This window comes from Lichenostomus cassidix, unplaced genomic scaffold (assembly GCF_008360975.1).
Source record: "Lichenostomus cassidix isolate B80296 unplaced genomic scaffold, HeHo_3.0 HiC_scaffold_43, whole genome shotgun sequence".
NCBI classification, from domain to species: Eukaryota; Metazoa; Chordata; class Aves; order Passeriformes; family Meliphagidae; genus Lichenostomus; species Lichenostomus cassidix.
Window position 1 is genome coordinate 4,345,560 of NW_028147635.1, and position 26,368 is coordinate 4,371,927.

General features: G+C 48.7%; 1 protein-coding gene and 1 long non-coding RNA gene across 3 annotated transcripts in view; one reads left to right on the forward strand and one right to left on the reverse strand.

The window, feature by feature from the left end:
• LOC146421252 (uncharacterized) overlaps positions 1 to 26,368 on the reverse strand; it is a 194,659-nt gene that overhangs the window by 14,466 nt on the left and 153,825 nt on the right. The gene's annotated exons all lie outside the window — the stretch shown is intronic.
• On the forward strand, positions 2,308 to 7,499 carry LOC146421253 (uncharacterized). Of its 2 annotated transcripts, XM_085047596.1 has the most exons (3): positions 2,308 to 2,417; positions 4,870 to 4,948; positions 5,136 to 7,499. In XM_085047596.1, exons 2-3 carry the CDS (start codon positions 4,897 to 4,899, stop codon positions 6,056 to 6,058), a joined length of 975 nt encoding a protein of 324 aa, XP_084903722.1. In that variant the 5' UTR covers positions 2,308 to 2,417; positions 4,870 to 4,896; the 3' UTR covers positions 6,059 to 7,499. The 2 variants fall into 2 exon arrangements, with proteins under 2 accessions (XP_084903722.1, XP_084903721.1); XM_085047595.1 differs by lacking the exon at positions 2,308 to 2,417 and having other exon boundaries at positions 4,734 to 4,948.

Consider the following 26,368-nt stretch of genomic DNA (forward strand, 5'->3'; position numbering starts at 1 on the left):
TCCTCAGGTTATTGCTACCTTACTTCTGCTGTTCGTAAGCAACATGTGTATTCAGCAAAACCAAGCGAACTGTTTCAAGATCTTAAAAAATGGACCCAACTGTTGCAGAGCTGTTCTCATGCATCTTCACTGACCATAACTGTGTCCTTTCTGAAGACAGGAAGGGTGTGTCCTGAAATAGGCCTTAGATGGACCTAAACTTGATGCAGTATTTATGCCACTCATTTGATTTCAGCTGACAGTTGCTTTTGACTTGCCCAACAGAATCAAGTTCAGTAGCTACCACCTGTATGATCAGACCGGGTAAGTTACATGTGCCTTAACTCAAGCTTCCATTTCTTCAGTTTGCATCTTCCTTTCTGCGCGTAAGTAAGGACGTACACTGAACCTCCACAAAGAAAAGGGTGTACATTAGCTAAACTGCACTGGCCCATTTCATGAAAGAAAGCATCTGTTCCAAAAACTGCCGCTTTGATAAAATCTTCATCTAGTCTTCTAAGTCCACTTTTATACACCTGGTGCAAAAGGTGGTAGGGTGAGTTGCATGTACCATTCTGCAGTAGAAGATTCTTGGTGTATAAAAGATAATTGTTAGAACAAACAGGAAAATGGAAGGAAAAATGGAGGCACCAGTTCAAGTCTGATCGTGAAAATATATAAGTGGTCATGACAATAAGCCTTATAGCTCGTTTTTCCTTTATTGCCTCTGGATTTCTTGCAGCAGCTTTTAATGAGTTTGTTAGTGTTACATACTGAAGACAGGAGAATGTGCTTGTTGTAATTTTATCATTTATACAAGTAGTGAGACACTTTCTGTGAGAGGATATATAAACAGGTGTAAGTTAAAGATTTGACTTGTGTTTGTGTGCTTCCAGTACCAACTCATCCAATTAAAAATAGAGCAGCCCCTAACAACTTCTAAATATGTATATTTAAGTACTCTGCAACAGACAGAACTGTAATCTTTTTTAAAGGGTGATTTACCTGGTAGGCAAGCATAAAAACAGTGCTTACCTTCATTTTTGTGCAAATGTAATAGTGCTCATTTAACATAATGAGTTTAAATTGCATTGAAAATCAATGAGAAAGTGATTTAATGGAAGGGCTTTCATGAGATTATTCCGACAGTGGAGGAGTTGTCACCTAATAGAACTACATCTAAATGTTAATCCTGCCATTTATCTTTGTTTTGCCAGATGTCTGCTGTGTACATAAATGCTTCTCTATTCTGTGTTCTTGATCTTTTAAAATTAGTTTTAAAAGATATTTCTGTGGCTAGCATAGGTTTTTCCCATGAGAAATTTTCTTGTGTTTTATAAATAAAGATAAAGTTTGGATGTTGTTGGAACAGTGTCCCAGAACTTGGGCAGTGCAGGCCTGGCCAATCAGGCCTGGGGGAAGGCTTCTGACTGACCAATCTGGGTGACTTTTGAGAACTCTATATATGTGATGAAATCAAAACAATAAAGGTCATTCCTTTTTGCCACTGAGAACTGATGCATTCATTACTCTGCTAGCTGCTCAACAGCGACATATTTCTAATTGGAAAATGTCTTCAATCAACAATTCAATAATATTTTTGGGCATTTAATGTGATCTTCCATTCATACAAGCTGGAACTGTTGGTTTGTATCATCTGAAGAATTGTCCTTAACACTGCCACTCTGGAGTCATTGCTCTTGACTGCAGTTGGCTTTTTATAGTGGAAAGCTAATGGCAGCTATATAAATTCTGAAGTATTTGTAGCATAGGTGGGTAATTACCTTATTTCTCTTCCAACTGGCCTTTCAGTTGTTTCGGTTTTTTCTTCCCTTTTTTTTTTTTTTTTTTTTTTTTTTTGCAATTGCTTTTATAATACATTTCAGTTCCAACCTGCTTTATGGTACATGTGATTTAACATGAAAAGCAGTTGTACAGTGGATAGTCTCATTGACTCTTCTTTTCCCTGCCTGGCCTCTCTTTCTACTTAGCAGGTATGTTTTGATTTGCATTCACCCATTAGATGTTTAAGTACGGTCTTGATTTTGTTAAAATTGCTCTCATTGTCACGTACTTGCTTTTCGAGACAAAGACTGTTTTCCTTTGGGGTTTTTTTCCCCTTTTCTTTTGATTCAGGTATATGGCTACCTGCTGCCAGGGACTGAGTGCTTAGCAGAAATATATGTAGAGTATAATAAAGATACCGCTCACCCGAGAGCTCCTGACCCGCAGGGGTGGAGAGGGAGGAGGAGCAGAATGAGGAGGGGGAGCGGGAGGAGGAAGGAGAGGAGGAGGAGGAGCGGGAGGAAGAGGAGGGATACAGGAGGAGGTGCGAGAGCAGAAGGAGGAGCAGGGAGAGGAGACAGGACGTGCGCTCACCGCTCTCTGTATCTGCAGCACCTTCGTCCCAGGAGCATCGCTCGCCCCGCATCGCGCAGGTGAGCAGGGGGGTGGAGCTCGTCCCAAATATCCTGGGCGGTTTTTTTGAAGCGGGGAGGGATATTTGGAGCTCACACGAAATATATTTGGGGCTCCCTGTTTCATTCTTTCTGTAGGAGTCAGGCTGTCTGGGTTCTGCCGCACACCTGCTGCCCAAAGTCAATAGACACATTAAGACCCATTTTAAAGACCTTAACACCCATACCTTCACCCAGCGAGTTATTTGTAAAGACATTAGCTTTCCTCTCACTCTCCCCCCTCCGTGCTGATGAGGAGCTGCAAACCGCTGCTACCTTGGCTTCTCCTGCAAAGCAGGGACTTGATCAGAGTGAGTCCGGGAGGGAGCCGGAGGTGCCAGCAGCACGCAGCGAGGCCGGGGCGCTGCAGGAGCGAGGGGCCAGCGGGGAATTGTCAGGGGTGAGGAGCTTTGCTCTGACCCAGCCCTGTCCTTGCCCCTCTCTGGCTGTGCCCATACCCCGCGGTTTAAAGGCGTGTGGGTACGGGCAGCGCTGACCTAGCGCCGGCACGGGCAGGGCGGCCCTGGGCGGGCTGTGGGAGCTGCGAGTGGCTGCCCGAGCCCGGAGCCGCCGCCTTTGGCCGGGAGCCCCCCGGGCAGAGCTCTCTGCTCGGGGCTGAGGCCGGCGCAGTGGGTCCGTGTGGCCGGGCCGGCGCCGTGTCCGCAGCGGCTCCGAGGGGAACAGCCCGGCCGTGGCGGTGCTTGGGGGACTGAGACGAGCCAGGCTCGCAGGGCAAAGGCTGAGGGAAAGAGGGTGAAGCGATGGCAAAGAGGCCTTGGGCTCCCCGTGCCCCCCTGCCCACGGAGCTGGGCTCAGTGGCCGCCTTGCTCAGAGGCTCTAGGGAATGCCTGGAAAAATCCACCGCGGAGCAGAGCAAGCGGCCGGGGCCAGCTGGGATCTCGATGGCACCAGCAAGATGACACGCTGGGGGCACTGGGAGAGAGGGGGCAGACACTGGGATGAACTGGGGAGGCACTGGGATAGAGGGGGTGGAGGGCGGGGTGGCATTGAGAGGTACTGGGAATGTACTGGGAGGGACTGGAGAGCAATGGGAGAGGACTGAGGGTTTGCTGGGAGGGTTTGGGAGAGAGGGTGCATGTCTGGGAGTGGACTGGGAATGGACTGGGAGGGACTGGAAGGCTAAGTACAGCTCGGGGCCTGGAGCAGCTCCTGCCCCTCCTCCTGCACTTCCCTGGGTGTCTGCAGAGCTGTTCCTCTCTTGGGATCTGGTGTTTTAAGACTTCAGAAAAAGGGGCAGCACGACAGAGTTCCATGTTAAGGGACATTCTGCCACTGACTGGATGGTTAAAACACCGTGAGAAAAAGCAAATAAAAATGTAAAATCAATCAATCCAAGGAGAAATAACCCCAAAACTATTTATGTGGAGGCTGGGGGGCGGGGGGAGCTGGGGGGTTGTGAGAGAGAAAAGCAGGAGCTGGCGGAGCTCTGTGCCCAGGGCTGGGCGTGGCTGCCAAGAGAGCAGAGCATAGAGCCGCTGGATGAGATCCACAGTGGGGAGTGGGGAGCGTGGGCTGGGGGGGACGCGGGGGTCCCTGTGGGGGTACACAGGGCTTCCTCTGGGCTCTTTCTCTTCTTCACAGCCCTGCAGCCCCTGGGCACAGAGCCCAAGCTCTTCGGTCGCTCCCTGCCAGCTCCAGCCCTGCTGATGCTGAGCTCTCTGCGGCATCACTGTGCTCCTGAGCTGGGCACAGGCAACACTTGCCTCGGGAACTTGAATGCAGCTGGGGATGGATTTCATGCAATTGGTGAATTGGTTCACCTCAGCATGGCACCCCCATTGCTGGGGTTCATGAGGTTTTGTCCCCCAATGCCTTTGAGGAGGGTGGAGATGCCCTTGAAAAGTGCTCGTGACCCCTTAGGTGGTCTCCTCCCTTTGGGGGTCTCCTAAATCCCCCTCAGCGGCAGGTTTTGGGTGTCCTTGACCACTCCCAGCGGGATTCTTGACCACTGCCAGGTGCCTGACCCCACCGGGGACTCCCGGGCAGCATGGAGATGTGGGAAGCATGGACAAAGGATACCCATGGGTCCATGGGTACCCTGGGTCCCTGAAACAGGATGCCAGACAGGGGTAACCCCTGGGAGCCCTGTTACACCAAACTGGGGTGCCCAGAAGAGGGGGATCTCTGGGATTCCCAGGACCCCCAGCAGCCCAGGGAGGGGCAACACCAGTACATGCTTGACCTGCAGTGGCTCACAGAGGAGGGACCCCCCAAAGCCCTAAGTGCACACAACAGAGAAGGGAAACTCCTGCTTGGGTGTTTTTGCTGCATCTTGGTGATTTGTGTATTTTGGGCAACTGAATCTTGGTGTTTTGGCAGTTTTTGTGGACACCTGATGCCCAGTGACTTCTAGATGTGGACTTGGGCAGGAGGAACCCAAGGTGCTCATACCTTGTATTTTTCCCCACAACAGGATTTCTCATTCCCAAACCTTGGCCAAATGGAGGAGAGGACTGTGAGGAAGAGGAAGATGCCCCAGGACAGCCAGAAAGGTGAGGAGGAAGTCACTGCCCCTTTCCCCCTCTCTTCTCCTCTATCTTGCATGCCAGCATTGCCCCTGGCTGCAGGACAACCCCACAGCCACCACCATCCTGCCAGGAACAGACTGGGGGATCTCCTTCCCCTTCCCTCTGGCATGGAGACAAATCCCAAATCCTCTCCTTGTCCTTCCTCCCCCAGGCAGTGAGCTGATGTTGGAGACCAAGGAGGATAAATATCCCCATCAGAACCTTGTGGAAGAGGCTGTTTTGAGCAGCTCCACAGCACGGGAAGCCAAGGGGGAGGAAAAGCCCCGGAGATCTTGCACAAGGAGAGGCTCCAAATCCAGCCGAGGGTGCTCTGAGAAGGAAAGACCAACCCTGTGCAGGAAAGATGGCCAGAGATCCAGGCAGAGGTCAAAGCTGGGGGTCCATGACAGGGAGGAGAAGCCCTACAAGTGCATGGAGTGTGGGAAGGGCTTCAGGTCGTTCTCCAGCCTCCTCACCCACCATTGGATGCACATGGGGGAATGGCCCTTTGAGTGTGGGGAATGTGGGAAGAGCTACAACCATGGCTCCCACCTCTTCTACCACCAGTGGGTGCATATGGGCAAGCGGCCCTATAAGTGTTCGGAATGTGGGAAAAGCTTCACCGTCAATTCCCACCTGGTCTTGCACCAGAAGGCCCACAGAGGGGAACTGCAATGGCCCTACAACTGTGGGGATTGTGAGAAGAGCTTCAGAGACAGCCCCTCCCTCATAGCCCACCGGCGTGTGCACACAGGGGAAAGGCTTTTCACCTGCTTGGAATGTGGGAAGAGCCTCACCATTAGGTCCACTCTGGTCTCCCACCAGAAGATCCACACTGGGGAATGGCCCTATGAGTGTTCTGAGTGGGGGAAGAAGTTCCGGACCAGTTTGGATCTCCTCAAGCATCAGCAGCCACACACAGAGGAGAGGCCTTTCCTCCGCTGCCCCGGCTGTGGGAATCGCTTCAAGCACAAGTGCAACCTCATTACCCACCGGTGCATCCACACCAGGGAGAAGCCCTACAAGTGTCCCCAGTGTGGGAAGAGCTGCTCCTGGAGCTCTAACTTGACCAGACACCAATGGATCCACCAGTGAGGGAAGCTCTGCAAGCGCCCCGACTGCAGGAAGAGCTTTGTGGGCTTCTCCAACTCTGTCCCCCATGGGAGGACCCACACTGGGCAGAGACTTGGTGACTCACATTCCTGGTGGCCTGCATTGGGAAGACACCTGGCTGGTGGTCTCCACATCTCCTGGTTGCCCATGGGCACCTAGATGAATGCAGGAGCAGGAACATGCATCAGGACAGAGACTAACATCAGAAATTCATTGATAAGAGGGAAGATTTGTTGACTTTAAACTCCAAACAGTCTCACCTGCTCTGTCCAGTCATTTCTTCTGATAGCATCAAGCAGCACTGGATGACCTTGGACCCCCACGACACAGCATGGCTGCTTTTGTGGTGTCAGCAGCTGCCCAGAGCTGGGGATGGGGGTTGTGGGGGTAGCTGGGGCTGTAGGGTGGTGCTGAGAGCCAAGGGAACTTGGGTGAGCAGGGAGCACAGGAAGAGGGAGGTTACGATGGGAAACATGGGGGGAGAGGGAGAAAAAGAAGGGTGGGATCCCCCAAACCAAGATCAGAGGGTTCGGGCTGGGGATTTAAGGCACGCTGGAAAAGGTGGAGAAGAGGGGGAAAAAGAGAGGGCTTTGGACTCTCAAACTGAGCAGGAAAGGCCTGAGACCCCAAAACTCAGCAGCATGTTGGGGGGACAATTCCAAACAAGCTGTGGGGGAAGCAGTGGTTGTGGGGACAATGGGAAGGAGGTGAGAGAGGGAGGAAAAGGGGTGGGAGAGCAGGCAGGGACATCTCATGGCTGTCCTGTGGAAAGATGCTGTGCCTGGAATGAGATCAAACAACTCCAACAATTCCCTGTTTGCAATGCCCCCTGTTGAGAATGAAGAAAGGGGGTGTCACACTGCTTTTGGGATGAGTAATGCTGAAAGCAGCCTGACTCCTCCATCCCAAATTTCAGCATCCTGAGAGGGAGCTGAAGATGTGGCAGAGCTGGAAGAATCCCTGGAGAAAGGAACAACCAAGTGACACCACTGGGAACTTCTCCAGAGCTGCTGAGCTGGCACAGCCTGGGCACATCTGACTGACAGGGCAGCACTTGAGGCTGTAAAAGCAGTGTCTCCTGACATTTCCATTCTTGAGGAGTGTGGAGAGTCCTCCCTGCAGTGGGGACACCCCTCAAGGTCACTCCTTGAGGCTGAGCCAGAGATTTTCCCATGGGCGTTGTTCTGGGGGAGTGACATAAATCTGCTTAATAATTGGGTTTGCTTTACTGTAATTGCTTTAATACGATTGCTTCAATATTGCTCCACAGTATGTATATTGTAAGAGTTGTTATAGCTCCTATAGTGTGTAGTAAATAATTCTCATTAAGATCTTTATGTCTAGGCATTATCATATATATTTATATAAATATATTGGGTTTGCCATCCTTTACCCTGTGGGACAAAGTTAGATAAAGGTTCAATTGCACCTGTATAATCCTTTACACATAAACTCTTGACAAAATCTGGGGTTGGGATTGGATCCAACCCCTCCCAGGCTCCTCTTGGAGGAGTTCAGAAAGCCTGGGGGCTTCTGGTGGGTTTGGGGGTCTATGGGAGTGTTGAGGGTTCTTTCTGCACCTTGTGACTAAACAAGACCTTCTGTGAGAAACTTTGGGGTAGACCATGACCCTCATTCCTGTCTCCCTGAGCCACTGGGAGGGAAGAGGGAGAGAATTGGGAATAAAGTGAGACCCAGGAGGGAGGGAGGGAGGGGTTGGGAAAAGGTGGTTTAGGATTTGTTTTGCTTCTCATTTTTCCTGCTCTGATTCTGACGGGGGATAAATCCGATTAGTATCCCCCAGTCGACTCCCCTTTGCCCAGAATCCATACAGGATCTCTTCCTGCCCTTATCCCAACTCAGGAGCCTTTCCTCGTATTTTTTCCCAACCCAGGTGTGGAGGGGAGAGGGATGTAACAGATTTGGGGGACATCAGGAATCCAGCCAGGATCATCACACCACATACAGTCATGGGAATCAGCCAGAGGAGCTCATTTACCCCTGAACAGCATCCAGAATAGGAGAATTTGGGGTCAGGGAGAAAATCAGATCCATCAGGACACCCATGGTCTCAGGGACACCCAGAGATGAGACAGCCATAAGCCTGAAATCTGGCTCCATGGAATGCCTGGAATCCTCCAGGATGATCCTGTTCCTTGCCTCTCCTGATGGTCTGGATGAGGGAATTCAGGGCTACCTCAGTACATTCATAGATGAGCTGTGGTGAAGACCATGGAGGGAGCAGGTGGTCACCCTGCAGCCTGTGGAGTCCATAGGGGTGCAGAGATCCACCCACAGCCCATGCCAGAGGAGCAGGTGGATGCCTGGAGGAAGCTGTGATCCAGTGGGAGTCTCATATAAAGAGTTAAAGCTGTAAAGGCCTTGCAAGGGAGAGAAAGTCCTTGCTCCTGGGATGGAAGCAGCCTGGCCTCAGTTTGGGAGAGTCTGCACCTTTTGGACCAGAGGACTCACATTGCAGCAGAAGTTTGGGTGGGATGTTGCTCATGAGCGTATTGGCTTGAAAACAAACCAATGGGAGATCACAAGTCAAGATTGAAATTAAAAATAAGTGAAATAATACAAGGAAAAGTGCTGACAAAGTCAGATACAACCTGACACCCAGTTAGGGTGGTGGTAGCAGTCCAACTGAAGTAGTTCAGTTCAAGCAGTGATCCTGTGAAGGTCTGGTCTCCAGCTGGAGGTCCAGTGGTAGCTCTTGCCCTCTGGGAACCCAGTAGACAGGGCTAGCTCAGGCAGTTCCAAGGCCAGGTTATATCCAGGTGGGAACACCTGGCTCCTCCCTCCTGGGCAGAGCATCCCACAGTAGGATGAGGTAAGTCCATGAGTCACACGGTGGGTCCCTGATGGCCCATTGTCTGTCATCTGGGGTGGGTCATTAGCAGGTGATAACAGCTAACAGCCCACAGCTGGTGGTAATAGAATACTTAAATACATCTATATTGCAACCTAGGACAGTGAGATTGGACCCATGCCAAAGAAGTGCCCAGAGGACTGTGGGAGGGACCCCGTGGCTAAGTAGAGGACCCCTCTTCCGGACAGACTGACCAGAGAAAAAGCCCTTACCCTGCCCCTGCCTGTGCTGTTGGTTGAAAAGAGGGAGGGGGCTGAGCAGAGAAACTGCTTCTTAAGAGGGAAGAGGTGAGAGTGGAGAAACTGTCTTAAGAGAGAGAGAATGAGCAGACATAAACAGTATTTTTAGTAGAAGAATTTCGGTGACAAATAGCTTTATGGATTTGCTCTGGGGACTAAGAAAATTCCCCAAACCCTGCCCCCTACCCGAGCTGTTGGTTGGAAGGAGGAAGGGGAGTGAATAGAAAATGGGTTCTTAAGAGGGTTCTTAGTTTTACCTCTCATTTTTCCTCCAACTCAGTTAGGTTGTTAACATTGGGTTAAAATGCTAGTTAAACATAGGCTTTAGGAACAGGGTAGGTAGCACTGCATGTACAGGGCTCAGCGACATGATCACGAAGATTGCTTAGAGAATGGGGATTGTTTTAATGAAATCATGCGGATTAGCACCTGTGAAATAAATCAGAAATACTATGGGAGATAAGGGGGCTTAAAGTCATGCTTGGGGGGAAACAATGGAACAATGATAAGTTGATGATTAACATATGATTACATCACTGTTCTGTAAGGAAAGGTATAAAATTGTACTTGTTTCAAACCTATGGCGAAGCCAGATTTGGGTAGATGTTACACCCCGGCTTCCCGAGCTCAAATAAAGGCACCTGCATATAATCATTCAGTGATTATGTGTTTTCCACGCTAACATTTTGGCGACCCAGATGGGACCCTGTGAGCGCTGCTGAGGACCCCGCGACCTGATCACGCTCCAGCCGGCACCGAGGGATTCTCGGGGAGCCCATCGCGCCGCGACCCTCCGCCGCTCACAACGTCCCCTGGAGAAGGTAAGGTGCCTTTAATGGTGGTTTGGTTGCCTGCCAGTAAGACGCAGCGAAAGCTACGCTTGGTTGGGCTAAGGAATTCCTAGTGGTATGCCCGGGCGCCGTCCGTAAGACAATTGCGAAAGCATTGCAGGGTCGGCAAGTGGAAATGGAGAAGCTTAAAGGGATTGTGGGTGGCTATGCTCCCATATCTCGTAATTCTCCTTTGGGGTGCTTGTTAGCACATTGGAAGCAAGGTAATTTTGGCCAAGGATTGCGTAAGGATACGCTAATCGAGTATTGTGATACTCGGTGGCCAACATATATTTTGCAGGCTGGAAGGAGGTGGCCTGAAAATGGTTCTTTTCAATCTGACCTGATTTTTCATTTGTTGTTGTTTTGTAAGCATAAGGGAAAATTAGATGAAGTGCTGTATGTTGATTTATTTTTCTGTTTGCAAGAAAACCCTGAGTGGCTGTTGGAGGGTGGTTTGGTTACTGTGGTGGTTTGCAATGATAAATGTCTGGCTTGCGTTGAAGGGAACTATTGTTTGGAGTGCTTGGCATTGAATGAGAGTTTACATCGGAAAGATATATTGGAAAGTGATTTACTAGTTGTTCCTACAGGGTCTGACTCTACACCACCTACACCTTCTCGGGGGTGCCCACCTTTCCCACCTTTCCCACCTTTCCCACCTACACCTCCCTGGGGATGTCCCCCCTGCCATCCGTGCCCTCTTCACCTGCTTGTGGCAGCCCCTTTTTACCCTTGCCCGTGGATGGCCGCGTTTTGGTTCCGGTACAGGGGTGTGGGGGGAGGGGGTGCTGGGGGACTGGACAGCGGTGGGGGTGGGGGTGGTGGTGGTGGTGGACCCATAGCGCATTGGACCCGTTCCAGGACAGAAAGAGTCTGCCAAGACTTGGTAAGCAAAAGAAAATTGTAATTACCCGTTTAAGACAAGGGTTGGGGGGTGGAAAGACCGGTATATGTTAGGAGGTTTGGTTATATGGAAACAGTCAGCTGGAACCTATAGAGAAAACCCTCGTAAGGTTGCTAGGGTAGTGAAAATGATTATGAAAACTCAGAGAGATGGTACTTAGAGTTACAGAAAAAAAGAAAAAAAAGGAAAAAGGAAAAAGAAAAAAAAGAGAAAAATGAACAAACAAAAACCGAGAAAAAGGCTACAGGAATTGAAAGGGGAAAAGTTAAGAAATCTGGACAAATTACTTGAAATAGCTTGGAAAGTTTATAACAATAGAAGAGCCACAAGCCAGCAGCGGCAATTCTTGGCAGTCAGAGTATGGCAAGCGGTTTGGAAGGGGTCGGGGGGAGGAGGCCATTAGCTTTTGACGAATGTGCCATTTGTCATTGGAAATACAGGTATCCCAACCGGTTTCACTGGAATGCTCAACTCCAAGGGGTTGCCAAGGGTGCTGTGACCCAGCAAGCGCTGGTGACTTCAACGTTAGGAGAAGAGCGGTGGGATTTTTTTTAATCGACAGGGGGGCCACATATTCAGTTTTAAATGATCTAGAAGGACAGATAAATCTACCATAATAGTTGGGCCACAGAGAAGGAGGAAAATGGCCATTTCTGCAACCCTAGACCTGTGTTTTGGAAACAAAGTATTGACTCAAGAATTTTTATATGTTCCATGTTTTACTGGCAAAATTGGAAGCAGTGGTAACTTTTGAGAATGGTGAGTTATTAATGAAAATTCTGGAGTGAAAAAAAAAAAAAAAAAAGAAAAAAAGAAAAAAAGAGAAAAAGAAAAAGGAGAGGAAAAAAGGAGAAAAAAAAAATCTTAATGATAAAAGAGAAACCAGCCTCTGCAATCTCAGAGGAGGTGGAGAATGCCGTAATTCCCTCAGTATGGGAGACGGACATACCTGGAAAATCTAAGTTGGCACAGCCAGTACATGTAGAGTTAAAAGAGGAAGGAAAAACCGTGCAGGTAAAACAATACCGGAGGCATGGTATAGCAAAGACTGCTGATAAATTCCTAAAATATTAAATTCTGGCAGAGTGCAAATTAGAGTATAATATCCCAATATTCCCAGTAAAAGAAACCCAATGGAGATTACAAGCTAGTACAGGATCTAAGGGCAATAAATGAAATAACCAAAGACATTTATCCAGTAATTGCTAACCCTGATGCATTGTTAACATTCGTAAAAGAGTTTTATAAGTGGTTTACCATAATTGACTTAAAAGATGCCTTTCTGCATACCCCTTGACAAAAAGTAGGAAGTTGTTCACTTTTGAATGGGAAAATCCAGAGAATGGAAGGAAGACCCAGCACACGTGGACTCGGCTTTCCATGGGGTACAAGAACTCCCCCACCTTATTTGGAAACCAACTGGCAAAGGAGCTGGAGATCTGGACCAAAGAGGGGCAAGTACCAAAAATCAGTACCTCCTGCTACAGTATGCTGATGATATGCTGATAGCAACAGAAGAAAAGGAAACCTGCATAAAGGTAACAATTCAGATTTTAAACTCACTGGGCATGGGAGCATGCAAAGTGTCCAGGGAAACGGCACAAATTGCACAACAGACTGTAATTTACCTGGGATGTGAAATCTCACAAGGGCAGAGAAAATTAAGTACTAACCATATCCAAGCTATTTGTGCTATTCCAGAGCCCCAGAATCTCCATGAGCTGTGAGTCCTCCTCGGCATGGCAGAAAGGTGCCGCCTGTGGATCATGCACTTTGGGCTAATTGCCAAACCACTGCATGAAGCTCAGAAGATGCAGCCGTTCAGCTGGGGCAAAGCACAGGGAGAAGCTTTCCTGAAACTGAAAGAAGCACTGACGACTGCCCCGGCGCTCGGTTTGCCGATCTGTCAAAAGACTTTCAGCTGTTCGTGCATGAAAGGCAATGCTTGGCACTGGAGGTCCTGACCCAACAACTGGGGAGCTGGAAAAGGCTGATGACAGACAATGGGCCATCAGGGACCCACCGTGTGACTCATGGACTTATCTCATCCCACTGTGAGATGCTCTGCCCAGGAGGGAGGAGCCAGGTGTTCCCACGTGAATATAACCTGGCCTTGGAACTGCCTGAGGTAGCCCTGTCTACTGGGTTCCCAGAGGACCAGAGCTATCACTGGACCTTCAGCTGGAGACCAGACCTTCACAGGATCACTGCTTGATCTGAACTACTTCAGTTGGACTACTACCACCACCCCAACAAGGTGTCAGGTTGTATCTGACTTTGTCAGTGCTTTTCCTTGTATTATTTCACTTATTTTTACTTTCAATCTTGATTTGTGAGCTCCCACTGGTTTGTTTTCAAAGCAATACAGCTACTTCTCCAAACAGCTTGACAACATAAGTGCCAGATGGCCTGCATGTCTGCAGGCAGTTGCAGCCACTGTGTTATTGATACAGGGGGCCAGGAGGCTCACAATGGGAAAACACATAGATGTCTATGTGCCACACATGGTGACCACTGTCCTAGTGCAAAAGGGGGGCCACTGGCTATCACCGAGCACGATGATGTCACACTAAAGACAACTAACCTTTTGAATCCAGCTCTGTTTCTAGGCACCACACCTAAGGAAGGCCCACTGGAACATGACTGCGTGGAAGCAATAGAGTACACCTACTCAGCGAGAGAAGACCTGAAAGATGTTCTGCTGGAATAACCAGAGTGGGAATTCTTCACGGATGGAAGCAGCTTTGTGGAGAATAGAACCAGATGCACTGGATATGCGGTAACAACAATCAGCACAGTAGTAGAGACCAAAGCATTATCACCAAACACATCTGCCCAGAGAGCAGAATTGATTGCCTTAACCAGAGCACTAGAATTGAGTGAAGGAAAGAAGGTAAATATTTGGACTGATTCAAAATATGCATTTGGAACATGGGGCACTATGGGAAGAAAGAGGGTTGCTGCTCTCTCAAGGGGCATATATTAAACATCAAGATGAAATTCTGCAGTTGATAAAAGCAGTACAAAAACCTGAGCAAGTGGCAATTATGCACTGTAAAGCACACCAATCAGGAAGCTCCAAAATCTGTGAGGGAAATCGGAAGGTGGACTGGACAGCCTGAGAGGTTGCTTGAGATGTGCAAATAGCAATGGCATTGATACCTATGAAGCTAAAGGTGTCTCAATTCAATTTACCTTCAGAACCAAAATATTCAACAGAAGATGAGAAACTGGGACATTTGCTGAATGCATAAAAGAATTCAGAGGGTGGTATGTTACTGCACAAGGACAGATAGTCCTACCCCCCTTGATAATGAGAGAAATTCTGCAAATTAAACATAATGAATGTCATTGGGGTGCAGAGGCATTGGTGAAATGGCTAAAACAAAATGTAGTCTTGGTACGAATGTTAACAATGGCCAAATCAATAATGTCAAAATGTGAAATTTGCCTGAGGAACAACCCAGTGGCTAGACAGCAGGCACAGGTAGGAAGAATTCAGGTAAGTATAGAACCAGGAGATTATTGGCAGGTAGATTTTGTAGAGTTACCAAGAACTCGAGGGTACAAATACCAGCTGGTGGGGGTTGACACATTTTCAGGATGGCCAGAAGCCCTTCCCTGTCGCACCAACCAAGCCAAAGAGACAGTGAAGTGGCTGCTACACGAAATCATTCCCAGGCTTGGAGTGCCATTAGGGGTATCTTCAGATAGAGGACCACACTTTATAGCTACAGTGGTAAAGGAAGTGAGCATGCTACTGGGAATAGCTTGGGACCTCCACACACCATGGGAACCACAATCTAGTGGACAGGTAGAGAGGATGAACCAAACACTAAAGGGCAAATCAGTAAAATATGTCAGGAGGCCAAGTTACAGTGGCCACAAGCCCTACCAAGAGCACTTTAAGGACTGGGGTAAAGCCTAGGAGTGGAATATCAGTCAGTCCCTTTGAAATAGTATATGGGAAACCATTCAAATCTCCTGAACCAAACTCGAATATACATATTGCAGGAAAACAGGAAATATATAATCATGTTCTATCTCTCGGGAAAACTGTAGCACAGCTTTGGAGCGCGCTTGTGTGGAATAGGCCACTGGCTCACGAGAATCCAGTCCATGATATCCTCCCTGGAGATGAAGAACCTTTAAAGGAGAGGCGGAGTGGACCGAGCGGACCCCATCAGGTGCTGCTGACCACTTTCACAGCGGGCAAGGTGGCTGGAGTGGATCCTTGGATACACTACACACGAGTGAAGAAGATCCATCCAAGACTGTGGGCTACACAACCCCGGGACTGATGAAATTGCAGATAAGACGGGTTTAACTGTTTAAAATGATCTTAGTACCTGTGCTAATACTCATTCTATGGATATTAATTGGGAGTGATATTGCTTGAAGATATGGAATGCAGAATTATCAACTAACCACTCTTCACCCTAGAACGAAAGAGGAGGTACAGGCAAAAACGCAAGTGATAAAGGTTCCCAATGAAATTCAGGCTGAGAATGTAATGATTGGGTTAGTTAAAGATTTTGCCAAAATGCAAAACATCAGTAGAATAACTGCCTGTCTGCCAATACCAAAGGCAGCACGAGACCCAGTAAACTGGGAAATTATCACATCAAAATTACCTGAAATTCTGGACAATAAAATAATTGTATGTAAACAAGTACCCGAGTCCAGGCAGAAAGTTAAAGTAACTTGCAATATAACAGGTTATGGTTGGATGCAGTACTTGAGCAAAAGGACTATCTTTTAAGTAATGAGAAAGTGGGACAAAATCTAGAGTGGTGGGTTGAAGATCAAACCTTGCCAAATGGCAATGCTTCTTGCCGCACTATCAAAAGGTCACAGAAAATGTCACAAAGACCACCCTGATATAGAAATGTGAAGCAAAGGATAGAAAGGATAGGATGTAACCCTGGGACAGTGCATGGTCCCTGAGTATACTTCAAAAATTTCAATATATGGCAAACACTCCTTGGTGCCTAAAATGGACAGGCCCTGAAGATGGCACTGATCCAGCAGTAATAAACACTGCCACCAGCAGCAGAATGCAGGCAGATGAGGTAAGTTGGTGGGCATGTAATAAAACCTATGATTGCATGTCTGATGATGTAGAGATAAAACAAGTACCATCACTGGTGGCTGCCATGTGAATTGATTGTGCCTGTAGAAGAATCAAACATAAACAGGGTAATGTAAATTACAGAATAAAAATAGGATGTAGTAGAAGCACAGTCAAGAGCCCAGAACAATTTGTTTGGGCAACGAGTGATGGTATCTGGACAACCCACCTGCCTGTAGATGGAAAAGTAAAAGAATTTACTCTGGGCCGCCCTACTTTATGTCCAATCTGGAAAAGTCCCCATTCAATGGGAAAACGTGAACTTTTGCAAATAAGAAAAAGGCGAGAGGTTTCAGATAATGAAAATCAGGATGAAACTTGGCAAGAGCCCTCTGGTGGAGTAGAATCTGGGTGGACTCTAGAATCTCTGTTTGGCCATATAGCAAACTACCGAAACAGAGAAATGATGTACAGACTTACAGGTCAGGTAGAGAGGTTAGCAAGAATTACTCGGGAAGGATTCAAAGAACTAAATATGCAATTACAAACTGCTACCAAAATGACTTTACAAAATCAATTGGCTTTAGATATGCTACTCCTGAAAGAACATGGAGTGTGTGGGTTTCTAAGGGGACAAGTTGATCATTGTTGCATCCATATCCCAAATGTAACTGCAGATGTAGAACATGACAAATAGAGTACGGAGCACAGGATGAACAAAAGGATTTGACTACAAGTTGGTTAGATAAAATCTTCAAGGGGTTGGGTTGGAATGTGAGTTCATGGATTAAATCTATTATTGAAAATTTAATAATCTAATTAGTTATGTTTTTAGTACTTTGGGTAATCTACAGCATACTGAAAAGAGAGATACAGAGAAAGACATCCTGGAACCGAAGAATAATGGGGGCACTGACACGGAACAAGGATCCACGTCCATCACCTGCGGATTCTCCGGTCCACAACAACATCCATAACAACGCTCATAACAACCCTGGATTCGAAGACGAGCATCCAGTATAAAGGACTATATCAAGTGAAAGCATTCACACCTATAAAGTGAAAATGCTTTCAAAGGGGGGAATGTTAACATTGGGTTAAAATGTTAGTTAGAAATAGGCTTTAGGAACAGGATAGGTAGGCACTGCGTGTTCGGGGCTCAGCGACATGATCACGAAGATTGCTTAGAGAATGGGAATTGTTTTAGTGAAATCATGTGGATTAGCACCTGTGAAATAAATCAGAAATACTATGGGAGATAAGGGGGCTTAAAGTCATGCTTGGGGGGAAACAATGGAACAATAATAAGTTGATGATTAACATATGATTACATCACTGTTCTGTAAGGAAAGGTATAAAATTGTACTTGTTTCAAACCTATGGCGAAGCCAGATTTGGGTAGATGTTACACCCCGGCTTCCCGAGCTCGAATAAAGGCACCTGCATATAATCATTCAGTGATTATGTGTTTTCCACGCTAACAAGGTAATTAACTTACTTTGCAACTTTAAATTTGAAGCCTGCTTGCCCTTTTCATCCATGCGTCCCCTTGTCAATGTCCTGTCTCACTTAACTCATGAATTTGGTGTGTGTTTTAAGTTTTTTTTCCTTTCCCCTCTCCTGCATGCCTGTGGCAGGAGAGAGCAGGGGTGCCTGACATTTAGTCAGGGTCAAACCCCGACATGTGATCTCTTGGCTCTTTGGCAGCCTGGAGATGGCTGGAACATGCCCAGGGGGCAGCTGTGACTGTCAGTAACTTCCCAGCTCTTTAGAAGGATGGAGAGTGCAGGGATGTCGTCATGGAGTCCCTGTGAGTGCCTGTGACCTGCCAGCTCCTTAGCAGCATGGAGACATGTGGCATGTCACCCCTGAGACCCTGTTGCAGACTGCAATCTCCGTGCAGGTGGCTTGGCAAATGGGAGACTCCTGGGATGTCCCTATGGAGTCGCTGGGATTTTGTGTGTGCTGTCAGTGTTCCTTCAGAGAACAGTTCAGGACCAACAAAATTATCAATAAACTTACTGAAGAACAGATGCCATACTAAACAGCCAAACAAATCAATGATAAAAGATTTTCTGCCCAGGGGACTGGCTGTGAGTGTGGGAAAGCACCTGGGATGAGTTATCAGTCAGGGGCGGACAAGGAACAGCTGGGACACATGGAGCTGCCTCAGGGAGGGGTAACTGTGAACCAGTTATCAGAGGAGTGATATAATATCAGAGGCCCATGATCAGAGGGCTCTTAGGGAGTGGCTCTTAGCAGGGAGACTTCACACCTTTCTGCAGGCATTCAGGGAAGTGGTTGACAAACAGGACGGACTGGCAAAATACTCTTCGATTCCCCAGCAAATGGTATTGTTCAAAGGGTGAAACAAGCTTAAGGTAAGAGCTGTGTAGCTTTTTACTCTAAACCTAGGCCACGGGCTTGTGCTGAGCAAAATGGGCAAGTGGTTGGGGGGTGTGCTGCTGACTGAATCCTCCCTCATCATCTTGCCTAAAATTTTCTGGAGCCATAAAATGGGGCAGTGGATATGTTTATTCCGGGGAATGACTGGCAACCAGACCAGCGAGGAACAGAATTGACTCCACAACTCAGATAGTTATGAAGTAGGGTAGGCCCTCCAAAAACATGCACACCCTCAGCAGCACTTCACTTGGTTTATATTAGGTTACAAGTTACATATGAATAAAGTTAGACAAAGCCCCTATACATATTCATTACCTATCCCTGCTTCGTATTATAATGAGTTCAAAGTTCATTTAAATATGCTCGCGCAAGTGCAGTGTCTCAAATTAATTGTGGGCAGGGGTCCCAAATGATTGATGACGGCATGATCAATAGTCTTCCTCACGATGAACTGTTCACCCTGTTCCCTTGCGCATGCTCCCTTGATTCTTGGTCCAAGTCCAAGCCTGAGAGCCAACTTGTACCAGTTCGGGGTCCAAGGGCGGGATGCTCAGTCACACTGAGTTGTTTTTCCCAATTATTTGGCTCTCTTCTCTCCAACCTCCCTGATACTAGGCAGGCACAAAATCACCAAGCAAGTAATAAATGATCTACAGCAGGCAAATCTCAGTAAATCATTATCCAATCTCTGGCCTCCTAAATCAGTTCAAAAGTTATTATTACTATTATTATCCAGTTTTTAAATTAATGATTTCTATTTTACCCTAAATCACCAGCCCTTTAGACAGTGTTGACCTGGTGTCCAAAAAGGTGGGGGTAGACCTCCCCTGACCAATAAGTTGCTGGACCTGATGTCCAGAAATTCCCAATCTGTGTCACCATGATTCGGTGGAAAATGAAACAGAGCTGGTGAGATTGGAATTTTATGACTCGGGATTGTTTTGTTTGACTAATGAGAATGTATATTTTACCCCTGCCATGGAAGGATTTGGCCAGGCTGCTGGAGGTACACTAAGATCTTCCACCTAAACACAACATGGGAAGGAACAGCTACCTCCAGAACACCAGAGAGAACAGTGGCAGAAGAAACAGCAAAGAACCAAAGGGTGGCACACTGAGAACATCCCACCCTGGACCGGCAAACAGCATGGATTCGGCACGAGAAGACATCCAAATTGTGATGATTCCCAACAAAAATTCAGTCTGTCCATGCTGTGGGACCCAGATGTACTGGCTGTCGGGCTTGACTAAACACCTGAAAAGAGCCCACGGGAAAAGCAGGGTTTGGTTTCAGTGTGCTAAGTGTGGTAAGCAAAACACTAACTTTCATAGTATTGCTTGTCACTATCCCAAGTGCAATGGATCTCCAGCTGGGGGGTGGATCTGTCACGTATGTGGTAGGAATTTTTTGACCAAGATTGGCCTTGGTCAACACAAGAATCATATTCATCGTGTGATCATGAAGCAGGAAAGGGTGGCTGCATTCCACCCCAAAGAGAGCTCTGCCCGAGGAGCACACAAAAGAGTGTGGACAAAAGAGGAGGAACAGCTTTTGAGTAAACTGGAGCCACAGTTTGAAGCGAAGAGAAACATCAATAAATTAATTGCAGAACACATTCCTTCAAAAGCACCTAAGCAAGTAAGTGAAAAAAGGAGACTGTTATGCAGGGGATCAGCAAGGGACCAGGGAAAAGAGGCAGAGATGACTTATGAATCAGAAGATGATGAGGAGCATCTGGGGAACATTGACCCCAGGAGGGGCAATTAATAGCAGAGAGTGTGACAAGCAGCCTCATTCAGAGTCATCATTTGTAGGTGCCACACATGTAAAGATTTTCAGATTCCAGTATTTAATTTCAGGTGAATTTCCTTCTGTTCCACTGCAATGACAAAGTGCTAGCATATGCAAATACGTCCCATGTTGTCCTTTGGATCTCTAAGCAGGACAGACTTGACTTCTCCCCTCTGATGCTAAAGCTTTCACAGTGGTTTGCAGAATTAGAGACTCATGGAATTTGTGCAATGCTTTGGGTTGGCAGGGACCTTAAAGCCCATGAAGTACCACCTCCTGGCTGCCATAGCAATGGACACCTTCCACTAGCCCAGGTTGCTGCAAGCCCCATCCAACCTGGCCTTGGACACTTCTAGGGATCCAGGAGTCCAGCCTGCCCACCATTACCCACGTGAGACAAGGAGCTGACCTCATGCCACAGCACCACCTGCTGCTGCTCGGGAGTCATCGTTTCTGCTCTGCCTTGCTGGGAGCTCAACAGCGCCTCTGCTGGCTGTGATGTTAACTGCACCAAAGGGAAGGACATCTGGCAGCCCAGAGCAAGCTGCCACCGAGTTTTCTGGGTTTTGTTTGTTGTTGCAACTGTTTTTTGTTGCTTGTTTACTTTGTTATAAATACTAATAAAGAACTGTTATTCCTTTTCTGATATCTTTGCCTGAAAGCTCTTGATTCCAAAGTTATAATAATTCGGAGGGAAGAGGGGGTCACATTCTAAGGGAGGTTTCCACTTTCTTAGCAGACACCTGTCTTGCAAACCAAGACAAACACGGCATCCTGAGCAGGATGACGGCTGTGATCTGGTGACACGGCCAGTGGCTGGGGACACAGCAGCACCTGGATCAGGGCATGGCTGTGGGACTGGCTGCAGCTGTCCCCACAGCAGGGCCACAGAGCAAGGCAGTTACCCCACACAGCCCCTGCATTCCCCCCCCCAGGCCCTTGCCCAGCCAGCAGGAAGCTCTTGGTGGGCACGGGGCAAGGGCAACAATAGGGGCTGCCCTGCCAGCACCAGCAGGTGCCCTCACAGGCCTCCTCACAGGCACACGCAAGGCATGGGCAGAGCATGGGAACCTTCACCCATGAGCAGCCACAGGCCAGGCGCAGCCCTATCCAGCAGAGCCCCTCACAGCAGGGCAAAGGCCTCGACTCCACACCTGGTTATGGACTGTTGTCCCACCAGCTCCTTGCCCAGCCAGCTGGAAGGTCTTGATAGGCAGGGCAGAAGCAGAGCCATGACCATCAGTGCCACTAACTGAGGCAGGGTTCCACTCCAAGGGGCTCAGGACTGTCTGCAGTGTGTCAGGGATGTCCACAGATTGAGCAGAAGACATACACGTGAGCTGGAGTGCTGTGGAAGAGAGTGCCTCAGGGTCTCGGCACGAAGCCGCTGACCCCACAGAGTGGCTTGCCCCGCCCCTCCTGCCCACCGGCAGGGCCTAAGGCTGCTTCTTTCACCATTGGGAGGGGTCTTTGGTGCTCGTCACGGCTATGCAGGGTGGTCGGGGCTTTGGGCCGAGACACAGACGCAGAGACACATAGGCACACACAGACACATACACGGAGACACAGAGAGACACAGATACACACACACACACACACACACACACACACACTCTCCCTCTCTCTCTCATTCATCTGCGCTCTCTCCCCCACCTCCCCCCCGCCCTCTCTTTCACGGCCGTCGACAGTTGGAGGTGCCCTGCCCTCCACCAACAGCCTCCCTGGCGCCACCCTCAGACCTTTCCTGCCCCCGCCCAGGGCCCCTCTGGCCATTTTGCATGGCAGCAGCCACAGGGAAAGGAGGAGGTTTGCGCAGAGGCATCTAGGGTGTTCGGCGAGCAGTGGGGAGCCTGGTGAAGAGGTCGGGCTGGCGACAGTCTGGGCTGCAAGTGGTGGTGGCAGTGGGAGGGCGAGGGGGAGAGAGCAAGGCAGGAAAGAAAGTGGGAGCCGGGCCAAGGACATGGCAGGATTTCTACAGCCAGGAGCCGGGATTCAAGAGATGATGCTGCTGTGTGTTCGGGCATGGAACTGGTGGGAATGCCACTGGATCCTAAAGACTTCCTCCTTCCTTCTCTGGGAGGGGTGAAGGGAACAGGGTGCAGGTGGGGGGGGCGGTGGAGCAGGCTTGGGCTGGGGAAGCGAGGACCAATGGGGCAGCGGTGCGCGGCCATGACAATGACGACCACACGGCGGTGGCCGCCGCCGGGGCTCCAGCCGTGGCAAGGCGGGGGGTGTGCGGCTCCCGCCACAGCTGGGGTGATCCACAGGAAGGGTCCTTCTACTGTGCAGGAGGTTTCTGTCCTCCCTGAGCTCGCCTTAGGACACCTGCATTATGCTTTGACAGGTGTACTGCCCCAGTCAAACTCCCCACCTGCTGCTGTCCCAAGAGTGGGTCACGGCCGGCACGTGCCGGCCACTTGGTGCCAGAAGCGAGAGCTCCCCTTGGGGCTCCCTTCCCCACCGCACCCAGTAAGTGAAAAAATGATCAGAGTAGTGTTATTTCACTGGTGGCCAGGATGCCGGCGGGTGGGTCACCCCACGGTGCCAAGCGCATGCCTGGCTTCCCACTTATTCTACACCTCTCATGTCTCTTCACAGCACCAGACTAGAGTCAAGCTCAACAGGGTCTCCTTTCCCTGCTGATTCTGCCAAGCCCATTCCCTTGGCTGTGGTTTTGCTGGATAGTAGGTAGGGACAGTGGGAATCTCATTCATCCATTCATGTGCATTACTAATTAGATGACGAGGCATTTGGCTATCTTTTGAGCATACACGTAGAAATATGTGTGCAGCTTTTCTGGATTAAGTGACGGTGGCCCGTCCACCGTGGTCAAAATCGATGATTTCACCCAATTCAAATAGGATGGTAAATGGACGACTGTCATGACATCCCACACCACGCGATGTGGGGCAAACGGAGATACCCACCTGGGCAGAGTCACAATCCAGTCATGGACTAGGGCATAGTCACTCCTCCCAGTGACATTGCCCTGTATGGTATGATGCGTATGCTCTTTCCATTGGTCTTTGGCACGTTCAAGGGCATGGGTGGGGTCTGAAGCAAAGTCGCGTCTCCACTGCTCAATGTCACTGGGTGTAAGGGTCGATCAAAGGATCGAGTTCTGTCTCAACATTTCTCATCAGAAACTACAGGTGGAGGACTTACGCAGAGAATGCTTTGTACTTACCTGAAGCCAGTATGGAGCGAATGCTCTGTACCTGCCTAAGGTGGTATGGAACGAATGCTTTGCACCTGCCTGAGTTGGTACAGAACAAAGGCCTTGTGCCTGCCAAAACTGGTACGTCACGAAGGCTTTGCACCCATTGCCCTGACACCCATTGTGAAAAACCTGCTGACCATGCCTTGGACTTGCCAAATGGAGTTTGGCATATCTCCACAGCAATTAAGGGGGAGCAAAGGTGGCTCGCAAGGAGGGACCAGGTGTGTGGACTAGCATAAAAGAGAGCTCTGAAGTGACTGAACTCCGAAGATCTTCCCAACCAAAAGATCACATTGATCGACGCAGAGGAAAGGGAATGCCTACTGACCGGGACCCCAGAGACGGGATGTCTGTGGACCTGTGGTGGTAGCTATAGTCCCCTTTCCTTCCTTTTCTCCCCATCTTTTCCCAATTTTCTCTCTTTCTCTCTCTATTGCAGGCCGCTTTACAGGCTAAATAAATAAAGTTCCTCTTTGGATTGAAATTTAACTCCCTTGACTTACTGGATTTTTGTGCTTTCTCTTCTTTTTGCACTCTGAGATCATAGCTGGTACGAACAAGCTTATGAGTGGACTGTGACAGGCCTGTGGAGTCCGCCCGGAGGATTCAACCTGGCGAGTTGCAGACGGCCGGCGCGGGTTCGGCAGATCCTCGCCTCCGCCTCCCCTCCGGGCGCCTACCCGCGGGGGCGGGCCGGGAGAGAAGGCCAGTGCAGGGACGGCTGCCCGGCCAACGGCCAGCCCTGGCTGGGCACATTTTCTCCACGGTGGTGCGCCGCGACTGGCTCCGGGTCAGCTGGGAAGGCCTCTGGTGGGCAGGTGGCCCGGCGCTGCGCGAGCGGCGGGTGTTAGAGCCCCCGGGCAGCAGGTCTCGCCGAATCCCGGGGCCGAGGGAGAGGACCGCCGCCGGCGCCGTGGCAGGGGGCGTCGCCGCTGCCCTTTCCTCAGGGCAGGACGGTGTCCCCGCAGCGCAGCGTTTTGTTGGGTGTGCGGGGGCCAGGCCTGCTGGCCCCCGGCGCCACTGTCAACCGGGGCGGACTGTCCTCAGTGCACCCCGACCGTGCGGCGCCGCCGGGCCGGGCTTCACGGGCCGCGCTTGGGCACCCGGGGTCCGCGGCGATGTCGGCTACCCACCTGACCCGTCTTGAAACACGGACCAAGGAGTCTAGCACATGCGCTGTCCTGGGGTGAGGGTAATCCTGTGTATTCTCATATCGTTGTTCGTATGCTCAGAAAATGTGATCCTGCAGCTTTAACTGCATTCAGGCAATGGGAGGAGAGCGGGCTGTTTAAAACCCTTCCCCAGCCTTCTCTGCGAGGGAAGTGAGGCGGAGGAAAAGACACTCCTGGGACTGGCTGGCGGCTGCTGTCGACGCTGCGAGTTTTTCCTGGGGGTGCCTCTTTGTCATCTTCCTTTTTGGACTCTTTTCTCCGATTTGCTTTCTCACCAAGAAAACCCAAGGAGCCCCGGAGCACGGCAGACAAGAATCCTCCAGGGAGCTACTGGAGCAACTCCGCCGAGCCCTGGGGGCCCCCAGAGAGGGGAAACTACACCTGAGATAAGGACACTAAAGCTTACCACCTGTTAACTCAGGTTTAATAACTCCTTTTCCCCCTGTTTTCCCCTTCCCCTGTACCTTGCAGGGCACTCTGTGTTTTGTTAAATAAATAGGTTGTTATTTTTCACTTTCATTTAAGAAATTCTGTTGTGAGTGGCGGGGGAGGAGGTACCAAAGCCCTTGGCTTTGGGGGGAGGCGTTTGTTTGGAGCGCTATCCACCTAGAGAAGTTTGTCTCTAATCTGGTAGAGGTTCCCATCCCAGTTCATCCCACTTAGGAAAAAACCCAAACCAGTAAGGAAAAAACTCCCTAAAATTGTGATAAATACATGTCATAATGTTGGGTTTTTGCAAATATTACAATGGATACTATGTGTATTATTTTGATTCTTTTCTCATAGAGGTAGCCTTGCTGTGAAAAATTGCTGTGTAATGATGACTAAGGTCTTTCTGGTGCTAGGTGAGCTTAGACGTAGTAGTGAAACAGCTGTTATAGTTTTGTTAGAGTGCTTGAACTGTCTTCTTGAACTGGGTAACATCCCACAAATGGACCCTGCCTCTGACACTCCAACTATCAGCACCTGTCGCCTGCAGAAACCACAGTCTGGTAGCGGTAACAGGATCAGTGAAAGATGACTGCGCATGCTCCGAGGAGGCGGATCAGTTCCCACAACATGCAAAATGGTTTGGAGAAAAATATGAACATGTGTAACTGTTTATGAATATGCATTAGGCTGAAGGGTATGTAAGGAGTATCACTGTCCATACCAGGTGTGCTTTTTTGGCTGAATGCCAAAGCACTCAGTGCTGACCTTTTGCTTTTATCTGTCCCCTATTTTCTTTTATTAAACCTTTTTAATCCTAACAGGAGAGCGGACCTCGTTTTTCACAAAAGCCCAAAAAACCCCCAAAACCCCCCAAAAATTAATTGCCAGTAAGAAAAAAAACCCAAAAAATCCCAAAAATTTAATTACCAGTAAGGAAAACCCCAAACCAGTAAGGAAAACCCCCCAAAATTAAGAAAAATCCCAAAAACCCTGAAAAAAAATCAGAAAAAATCCCTAAAAAATCAGAAAAAAAATCAGAAAAAGATCGGAAAAACATCTGCCAAAAATCCCCAAAAAGTCAGGAAAAAAAACCCTGAAAAACCCAGAAAAAAATCTTTAAAAATCAGGAAAAAAACCTGAAAAGGATCAGAAAAAAATCCCTGAAAGATAAAAGAAAAAAAAATCAGAAAAAAATCACCAAAAAACTCGGGAAAACAACTTGAAAAAAATCAGAAATAAAAATATGAAGTAAAAATATGAAATGATGATAATAAATAAAAATATTAAATAAACATTAAATATAATAAATAAAAATATGGAATAAAATACTAAATAAAAATGTGAAATCAAT

Excerpts from the sequence above, each read along its gene's own strand:
- LOC146421253 (XM_085047595.1), top strand. The coding sequence starts at position 4,810 with ATGTGGACTTGGGCAGGAGGAACCCAAGGTGCTCATACCTTGTATTTT. Across the intron at positions 4,949-5,135 it reads GCCCCAGGACAGCCAGAAAG|GCAGTGAGCTGATGTTGGAG; the intron begins GTGAGGAGGAAG and ends TTCCTCCCCCAG.